The sequence below is a fragment of the Leuciscus leuciscus genome (assembly GCF_965113295.1).
Source record: "Leuciscus leuciscus genome assembly, chromosome: 16".
Classification (NCBI taxonomy): domain Eukaryota; kingdom Metazoa; phylum Chordata; class Actinopteri; order Cypriniformes; family Leuciscidae; genus Leuciscus; species Leuciscus leuciscus.
Genome location: NC_138740.1, coordinates 5,542,307 through 5,552,239, shown reverse-complemented (window position 1 = coordinate 5,552,239; position 9,933 = coordinate 5,542,307). Strand labels below are relative to the sequence as shown.

At 42.2% G+C, this 9,933-nt stretch overlaps 1 protein-coding gene across 1 annotated transcript; it reads left to right on the top strand.

The window, feature by feature from the left end:
• The first annotated feature begins 3,849 nt into the window (after positions 1 to 3,849).
• On the top strand, positions 3,850 to 9,019 carry bod1 (biorientation of chromosomes in cell division 1). The gene is made up of 4 exons (XM_082141494.1): positions 3,850 to 4,165; positions 5,144 to 5,268; positions 5,570 to 5,751; positions 8,576 to 9,019. The coding sequence occupies exons 1-3, from the start codon at positions 4,025 to 4,027 to the stop codon at positions 5,748 to 5,750; spliced, it is 447 nt and encodes a 148-aa protein (XP_081997620.1). The 5' UTR covers positions 3,850 to 4,024; the 3' UTR covers position 5,751; positions 8,576 to 9,019.
• Positions 9,020 to 9,933: the final 914 nt, after the last annotated feature.

Sequence of the window (9,933 nt, the reverse complement as noted above, 5' to 3'; positions counted from 1 at the left end):
CAGCCCGATATTCTTTCCTAAGGAGAAAGGAGGCATTGGCCCACAGGTGGCCCCCTCTGCACCTTTATGCCTTCCCTCCAGTAGCACTGCTCCCTCAGGTCATCAGCTGAATCAGGGAAGACAGATGCTCAGTCTTACTCGTGGCAAGACTCTTGCAGAACCAGCCTTGGTTCCCTGGAATGGTCCAGCTGCTGTCTGCAGTACCTTGGCCAAACCCTCTGAGAAGGGACCTCCTTTCCCAAGGGAAAGTGTCAATCTGGCATCCCCAACCCGAGTTGTGGAGCCTCCACCTATGGCCTCTCGGCAGGAGCATACAAGCCTCCCCCAGAGGGTCTTGAACATGATCTTTGAGTACCGTCTACCAGGCGCGAAAAAGTGGGCTATTTTTTCCCGGCTGGTGCGTAGCCGACTTATAGACCCCATATCGTGTGAGATCGCTTCCATTCTCTCTTTTATTCTGGAGCTGTTGGATGGCTGATGCACTCCGTCCACGCTCAAGGTATACACGGCAGATATTACAGCGTACAACGCCACTATAGCTGGCCAGTCGATTGGGAAACATGACCTGATGGTCAGATTTCTCAGAGGGGCCAGGAGGCTAAGCCCACCTTGTCCCAACACGGTCCTTTCCTGGGACCTGTCCATTGTCCTGAGGGCACTCAGGGGCCTTCCGTTTGAGACACTCATGACAGCCGACCTTTCCGCCTCTCTCTCGCTAAAGACCGCTCTCCTAGTGGCTCTGGCATCGGTGACCTGCAGACTCTCACATACCCCTTTTCCACCAAGGCAGAGCTGGTGCTGGTTCGGAGCCAGAGCCTAGTTTCAAATCGGTTCTTTGTTTTTCCACCGCCAAAGCACCAGCTCCGAACCAGTAAAACTGGTTCTTAAGTAGCACCAAATCATTGCAGGGTCTAGAACGGAGCCAAGAAAGAACCGCTTGCGTCAGAGGCTGGGGGCGGGGTTACCGTGGCCAACAAGACTGAAGAGAAACTTGTGACCGCCATTTTTAAATAGCAGCTAGTCGAGCTAATAGCAGCTCGATTATAATATCCGTCTATGTAAGTTACGGCGAGCTGCACGAACGCGTTGGATTCGCCGTGTTTGGATGCCGATTTATTTTCGCAAACTCATGAGCATCCATAGTAACGCAACGTCTATTATTGTTGATGCCTTGTTCGAGATGCATCGGAGCAGCGTGGACCAATCAGAGCTGCGGGAGTGTTTGGAGATCATACGACTCCTTGTGCTTTTTGATCGCTTTCGCAGTGCTTTGATTTCATGTGCTGATCGTTCTGCGAGAAGCCGATGCATCTCGAACAAGTCTGGTGTGTTTGTGTTTGGCGCTGCCGCACTAGCGTTGCTGGGTAACATGATACGTATGCAGTGACGTAAGATATAGCTCTGTTGTGGCTCTCTGGCCGGTGGAAACGCAAACCGGTTCTTAGTAAGCTCGTCAGTCGAACCAACTCAGAACTGGCAATAGCTCTAGCTCTGAACCAGCACCCGGTTCTTGTTGGTGGAAAAGGGGTATCAGTGGATATTTCTGCCTCGAGTTTGGGCCTAACGACAGCAAAGTGGTTCTTAAACCCACAGCCTTTAAGGCACAAGTTATCTCACTCTCTGCTCTCCCCTCTGCTGAGGCTTCACAAGACAGCTTCCGTTCGGCACTAGTAGCATGGCGTTTTGCAGTGCTTTCCCCATACGCGTCAGAGACTGATGCAATGTGAAGTGAACCGCATTGAAACGGAAAGCTCCGGTTACTAATGTAACCTCGGTTCCCTGAGATACGGCAACCAGCATTGTATCGTAGATAGATAGATATTTAGATCGTAGATAGATATATAGATAAGTGCATTGCATGTGCTTAAATAGGCAGTCGGCCCCGCCCCTTCTGGCGTTCTGAAAGGCAATTTGTCTGTGCAAGTGCACAGACGTGAACCAATCAGGCTTCAGTATTCTTAGAAAACAGAATTCCCCATACGCATCAGAGACTGACACAATGTTAATTCCTGTACTGTATCTCAGGGAACCGAGTTTATGTTAGTAACCGGAGCGTCATCGTTATAGTTTTATTTATAGTTATCGTTCTTGGTGTGAACAGGCCTCAAGCTGAATCTTGTTACAGCAGGATGGATTCCGATTGACTGTCAATGTTTTTAACGTTCATCAGCTTGATAAAATCATTCTGAAAGTGATTCCAACGATATTGTTTCCCTGTGCCATTATCGTTATAGTTGTGGTGTGGACTCTAAAGGAACATGGTGGTGGAAAAAAATATGAGATGGGAGGAAATATTATAATAATAATAAAAATAATATACTTTTGCGGTCTCTCGCAAATGTTTTGTGTTCCCCTAGAAACACAAAACACGAAGTTTCTCGGCAGAATGCAAACGTTTTTGAGAGAGAATGCAAAAGTTTTGACCAATAATTTTTCCTCCCAGCTCCTTCACCATATGTCCCTTTAGGGCTCCGTATCTTCCACATATCATTGAAAAGGGTTGCCAAATTTTATAAAACACTTGACTTTTATTTCTTAACCAGTATGTTATTTTTCTTAAAGGTTTTGTTTGTGTAAAAAACCACAAACAAAATCAGATTTCCACTTCATTGCACTTCTTGGCAATTATTAGCTACATTTCTGTGAGTTTTATGGTGTGTCCTTGCCAAAGATCAGAATTTGTGTAATTACCCAATAGACATATTTATGAATCCAATTGGGAAATTGACTCCATGGATATCAGAGATAATGTTACACACTCGTTTACACCACATCTAAATAAATCCAATGGTTGTTCCCCATAAGTTCAGAATGCAACTTTTATATATTGAAATGAAACATGGATGTGCTCCAAGTATTATAAATCAGTGTCTATTAACACTGTTAATATTGTGAGTGATATAGACACATGGTCATCCACTAATGAGGGGCCACGGGGGACGTATTTGTTACACTTCCCCTCATCAGTGTCACCATGGTTCCTCTCTGTTGTTGCTTGGCAACCGTTTCATCCTGCAATTGAAGCAAACATCAAAGACGTGACTTAAAATCATCCAATTATACAATGGGATCATTTCAGTTGAAATAATATGCGATAGCCTCTCATTATTCCATTTAATTATCACAATGAATCTATCCTCATCAACAGTAATCATTTTAGGACGCTCCTGCAATTATCCTTGAAAAATTCACCCTTTCAAAATGTACCATGGTAACCATAGTTTCTGATAATGTGTAGGAGCTTGGAGCTGTAACTCTAGGTTTAACCACTCACAGGGGTGGAATAATGTAATCGCACAACGAACACCCTCCTGATGTGGCAGTACAACTCATATGTCTCTGTTTAAGTATAAAAGATTTACAGGAGAATAATAATAATTTAGAGTTATGGAAATAAACTGTCATGTGTGGTTTATTCATTTGATTTGTGATCATGTTAATGAATGTTAAATTATTGGTATAATTATAACTGAATCAGCAGGTTCTCGTTTAATTTGATATAGGCTATAACAACCACACACACACACACACACACACACACACACACACACACACACACACACACACACACACACACACACACACACACACACACACACACACACACACACACACACACACACTGTCTGATAAGTTGAAAGACTATTTTTGTGTAATTTTATAGTTTTCTTATTGCATTTAGTTTTAAATTAGAATTGTTCTATTCTATTCTATTCTATTCTATTCTATTCTATTCTATTCTATTCTATTCTATTCTATTCTATTATGATATTATGATATTATTATAAAGAGGCCACACAGGTCTGAGATTGTTCTCGCTGTGTCCGGTAGGTGGCGGTATGTCTTTTGTTAAGCATCAACAGACAGCAATACAGAAGAAGACGAGGAAGTGCTATATTTACATACTTTTGTTGTCATCTAAGAACTTCGGTGGTTGTTGTTGTATTACTATTTAAAGCTTTAATCTTGCCAGGACCCGCTGTTAGTGTTGAGAGAGGAGTGTGTTCTCCAGCGGACAGCATTAATGGCCGAGGGCAGCAGCGGTAACTCGGGCAGCGCTCCTCCCGGAGACCCGCAGCTCATCGCGCTCATAGTGGAGCACCTGAAGAACAGAGGCCTGTTCGACGAGTTCAGGAGAGACTGTCTGGCAGACGTGGACACCAAGGTGATGTGAATGGATGTGCATTTGAACAGTCGTGGCCATGTCTCAAAAGCTGGTTATCTGCCCTCCTAGACAGCATTTCTGTGCGTCATCTGCGCGTTTCAACTCTCGAGCACGAGCACGAGCACGCCCATAAAGTGTCAAGAAATGATTCCACTGTCCGTTTAGGCAGATTAACGTTACTAGGTTTTGAAACGATATCTGTCTGTCTGTCTGTCATATATCCCTCTGTATTGTCTATTTGTCTTAATTTATTCTATCTATCTATCTATCTATCTATCTATCTATCTATCTATCTATCTGTCTGTCTGTCTGTCTGTCTGTCTGTCTGTATCTGTCTTTGTGGCATCTATCTGTCTGTCTGTGTCTTTATGTGTCATCTATCTATCTATCTATCTATCTATCTATCTATCTATCTGTATCTGTCTTTGTGTCATCTATCTATCTATCTATCTATCTATCTATCTATCTATCTATCTATCTGTCTGTCTGTCTGTCTGTATCTGTCTTTATCTGTCATATATCAGTATGTCTGTCTGTCTTTATGTGTCATCTGTCTATCTGTCTTTATGTGTCATATATATGTCTGTCTGTCTTAGTGTCATCTATCTATCTATCTATCTATCTATCTATCTGTCTGTCTGTCTGTCTGTCTGTCTGTCTGTCTGTCTGTCTGTCTGTCCGTCTGTCCGTCTATCTGTATCTATCTATCTATCTATCTATCTATCTATCTATCTATCTGTCTGTCTGTCTGTCTGTATCTGTCTTTATGTGTCTGTCTGTCTATCTATCTATCTATATCTGTCTATCTGTCTTTATGTGTCTGTCTATCTATCTATCTATCTATCTATCTATCTATCTATCTATCTATCTATCTATCTATCTATCTGTCTGTCTGTCTGTCTGTCTGTCTGTCTGTCCCCACCCATCCATCCAGTATCCATCTCATTAAAACTGACATGAATTAATATTTCTTTCCAGCCAGCTTATCAAAATCTGCGACAGAAGGTGGACAACTTTGTGTCCACTCATCTCAGCACTCAAGAATGGAATCCGTCCATCAACAAGAACCAGGCGAGGAATGGCTTGAGGCAAAGCGTAGTCCAGTATGTATCCACTCAATGGACTCTTTTATTATTTTTGTTAATTTTATTGTATTGTGCAATGCTGTACTGCAAGTCTGAAGTTTTGTTTTAATGCATTGCATTATATACACTATGTATTAGTGTTTAAAGTTGGGAGTAATTTTACTTTTGCCAATAAACGCCAGAAGGCCTGTTAAAATAGGATACCTTTTTTGCGCAATGTTTTAAAAATGTCATAGCTCTAATGCATTACACAACATTTATTAAATAAAATATTATTTTCCTTTGTATTTTTATTGAAAGCATTTGATTATTCTCACAGGTCGGGCATGTTGGAATCAGGGGTAGACCGAATCATTACTCAGGTGGTGGACCCTAAGCTGAACCATACCTTCAGGCCACACATCGAGGACGCCATTCATGAATTTCTGTCAGCAGAGACGAGAGAAGAGGGTGCTTCGATTTCAGCCCTCGACGCTGAACAACAGGAGATAACACAATGAGGTAAGACACATTTATGCTAAGAAATGTTGCAACATAATTATCTACAAAAAAAAAAACGTAATCTATACACTGATGAGCCAAAACATTCTGAGGTGAAGCGATTATCGTTGATCATCTCCTAACAAGGCCACATATTGAGGTCTGGGTAGATTAGATGGTGAGCAGACAATCATTTTATGTAATCAACGTGTTGGATGCAGGAGAAATGGGCAGGAATAAAGATCTGAGCGACTTATCAAGGGCCAGATTGTTATGGCAAGACGACTGGGTCAGAGTATTTTTGAAACGGCGAGGCTTGTGGGTTTCTCCGGGTCAGCAGTGCTGAGGATTCACCAACAAACCGGCGAGAGGGGGTTGGGTGCTCGAGGCTCATCGCTGCACGAGAGAACGAAGACTATACCGTCAGGTCTGAGCCAACAGAAGATCTACTGTGGCACAAGTCACACAAAAGTTCAATGATAGTTATGGGAGGAATGTGTCACAACTCTCAGTGCATCACACTCTGCGTAGCTGTAGACCAGGGTTTCTCAAACTCGGTCCTGGAGGGCCACTGTCCTGCACAGTTTAGCTCCGACCCTTGATCAGGGTTGGAGCTAAACTGTGCAGGACAGTGGCCCTCCAGGACCGAGTTTGAGAAACCCTGCTGTAGACCAATCAGAGTGTCTATGAGGACCAGATGCCTCTGATAATCGCTGTCCACCGTCGAAAGCTCCTACAATGGACACGCGAGCAGCAGAACTGGACTTTGGAGCGTGGAGAAGTGTGTCTGGTCTGATGAGTCCTGTTTTCTTTTACATCACGTGTGTGGCGTTTACCTGAGGAAGTGATTCACCAGGATCCACTGTGGGACGAGGACAAGCCGGTGGAGAGTAGGAGTGGGGGGGAAATTCGGTGTGGACGATTCTGAACCGATTCACAAATGTCAAAAATAGATTTTCTAAATTCTTCTTCTTATTTTCTCTCTCTAATATCGTAATATTGACGGAACGCAAAAGGCGTAACTCTGAAGCGCGGACGTGCAGTGTCCGGACAGTCCGTTGCGTGCACATAACAGAGACGCGTGATGGCTGAGCGCGAAATCCGAACCGCAACCTCTTCGTTAAATAGCTAACGTATGGAAAATTGGCAATTTCATTGTGATCTATTTAGTATTTTTTGTATGAGAGCTGCTTTCTGTATTGTTCAGTTTTCACAATATGCTGTAAACCGACCTGTTATACGTACGTTATACAGAGGTTTACTGTACTGCCCTCCACAGGCACAGTGTGTATCAGTGCAATGCCAGTCACAACAAGTTACATTTTGACTGTGCTCTCTGCAGATGTTTTTTTGTATAAGCTGTTTTTGATTGTGGTATACAGCACAAATTTCAAGTCATAACTCTTTATCATTTAGTTGTGTATAAGAGCGGCTTTGTATGTTACTAATTATTCAGAATATGCGCAAGTCCACAAGCATTATGTTAGTATGAGAGCTGCTGGTACATCACTCTATATTTTTGAACAAAAGCTGTTTGTGATTTTGCTACAGCAAAATGTTATTTATTTATTTTTGTCTGAATGATTATATTGCTCATTGCACATAACAGGAGGATGTTGGTTAGAAGTCTATTATTAAATGTTAGAGATTCAGAATATGCTGAAGTTTGTATTCAGTTAGTAGTTCTGCTTGGTTCTTTGCAATGTTGGGACATATTTTGGCAAATGTAACCTTACAGTTGACTTGCCAAATCACTTTTTTATTAATAATATAGGAAGTGAGTAAGTTCTTTTTGGGTCATTATAAATACTTTGCTTTAAATGTACCAAGTAGTCACAGAAAAAAAAAGATGCATCGATAATCGCTTTAGCTTAGCATCGCAGCCTCTGGATCGTAATCCAATCGAATCGTGAGGTGCCTAGAGATTCCCACCCCTAGTGGAGAGACTGTGATGATGCTCTGAGAAATGTCCTGCTGGGAAACCCCGGGTCCGGACACGTCCCACCTTCCTAAACACTGTTCACCTCTTCATGACAATGGTGTTCCCTGGTGGAAGTGTCTCTTTCAGCCGGATAATCACACTGCACACATTGATCAGGAATGGTTCATGATGTAGAGTTCAAGGTGTTGTTCTGGCCTCCAAACTCTCCAGATCTCCATCCAGTTAGTATCTGTGGGATGTGCTGGACCAACGAGTTCAATCCACGGCGCTCCACCTCACGACCTACAGGCCTTGAAGGATCTCTGCTGATGATGTCTTGGGGCCAGAAACCACACGACACCTTCAGGGCTCTTGTAGAGTTCATGCCTGGAGCTACAGTTATGCCTGGAGCTACGGTACCAAGTCGGTACTGAAATTTTACCTGATAGACGCCTGCTTTCAAACGCTCCCGTGTGTATCTGTGTAAGCGCTCGGTAAAGAGCGTCATTGATGTATATTTACAACATGTTTTTGAAGTTCGGATCATTGTAGCCAATCACAGTCATATCCGACGAGAGCGTGAGTACAATGGCCAATCAGAGGTGTTTACGATTCTGCTCAACAGTGCTCAAAGCGTCACATTGTTTAAATTTCAGTTGCAACTTGGTACCGAAGTAGGTACTTTTTGTACACTACCTGGAGCACACGGAGGAGCATGTCATGGTTGTAATGTTTTGACTCATCGGTGCAAAGTCACCTTGAGAAATAAGTAGCTTTTTTCATGTCATATATTAGTAGAATAATTATTTATTTTTTATTGGTGCACCCTTATTATTGACATTTTTGTGGCTTAGGGCAATATATATAAAAAAAAAAACAGTATGTTTTTTTTCTGCACATATGTAACACTTGGTGTTTTTCCAGGTACAAGGATACATTTTTGCTATTTCACATGGAGATCACCAAAAGTTGTCCTTCCGTGACCGACTACAACGGACGAACATTTGCTGAGCACTGGAACTTTTTGAATTTAAGTGGTTAGATTGTGTTGTTTTGCACAATATGTGTGTGTGTGTTTAGCATGTTACATAAAAGCAAGTTGTTCAGCCCATGCTGTCTGGTTTAGTTTAATGAAATTACCTCTTCAGCGCTAAAGAACAACTGAAGCTTATTTGTCCAAATTAAAATAAATGTTTTTGAAAAAAACATAAAAAAAATAAAAAAAAGTACATTGAACTGAAGCCAGATGCAAATGATCCTTTTTACACAGCTGGTTTTGTGAAATGCTTCTCTTTTTGTTCTCGCTATATTCCAGTGGGACTCGTAGCAACGTTTCTACAATAAATGTAACTTTTTAAGAAAAGCCAAGTCGGTTGCATCATTTGTGGTATTGTAAAACCTCTGAATCATTGCAAGAGGTTACGGTTTGTTGTGGGAAACATGCTACATAATGACATAGTCCTGGACTCCTTTTAGCAATGGCATTTTTGACAGGAGGTCTTCAACCAGCGTTTTTATGATTCCATCTGGACATTAACTAGAGCGAATAACCTCAAGAGTTCACCATGTTCTGTACAATGCAGAGTGCAGACACAGTGTTACATGATTGAAACCATTTGAGGCTGAAAGCTTGTCCACTCCGAGACTGCATTTGAATCTCCGGCATCCTCATGGCATGAAATTCCAGGGAAGAGCTTTTTGGTAATGGAAGAGCCTCTGGAGAGGTGTCATGTCCCGGCTTCGGACAAAGGTCGGCCGTTCCAGCTTGCTTCTGTCTCTCAGCACCTCAGCGCTGAGAATGTGCTGTACGGTCAGATGCTCGGTCGGACTGCTTAAGAGCTGCGGTCACGTGTCTTCTGTCGCAGTGAAGCTCTTTGCAGTTTAGTGGTGGATCCAAATTTTGCAGCTGAACTTGTTCAGATTTTCTTATAAGGAATGAGAGTGCATCGGTGCCCGCTCTTTTTTTCGGGTCTGTTTATAGGATTAGTTCACCTTCAAAAAAAATGTTGCTGATAATTTACTCACCCCGATGTCATCCAAGATATCCATGTCTTTCTTTCTTCAGTCGAAAAGAAATTAAGGTTTTTGAGGAAAACATTCCAGGTTTTTTCTACACAGAATGGACTTCAATGGCAACCAACTATACCAATGTTCAAAGAAGGTTCAAATGTCCGTCTCAATGCAGCTTCAAAGTCTCTACACGATCCCAGTCGAGAAATAAGGGTCTTATCTAGCGAAAAGATCGGTCATTTTCAAAAAAAAAAAAAAATATATATATATAT

Coding starts and splice junctions, on each gene's coding strand:
- bod1 (XM_082141494.1), top strand. CDS start 4,025: ATGGCCGAGGGCAGCAGCGGTAACTCGGGCAGCGCTCCTCCCGGAGAC. Junction 4,166..5,143: donor TGGCAGACGTGGACACCAAG/GTGATGTGAATG, acceptor ATTTCTTTCCAG/CCAGCTTATCAAAATCTGCG. Junction 5,269..5,569: donor TTGAGGCAAAGCGTAGTCCA/GTATGTATCCAC, acceptor TTATTCTCACAG/GTCGGGCATGTTGGAATCAG.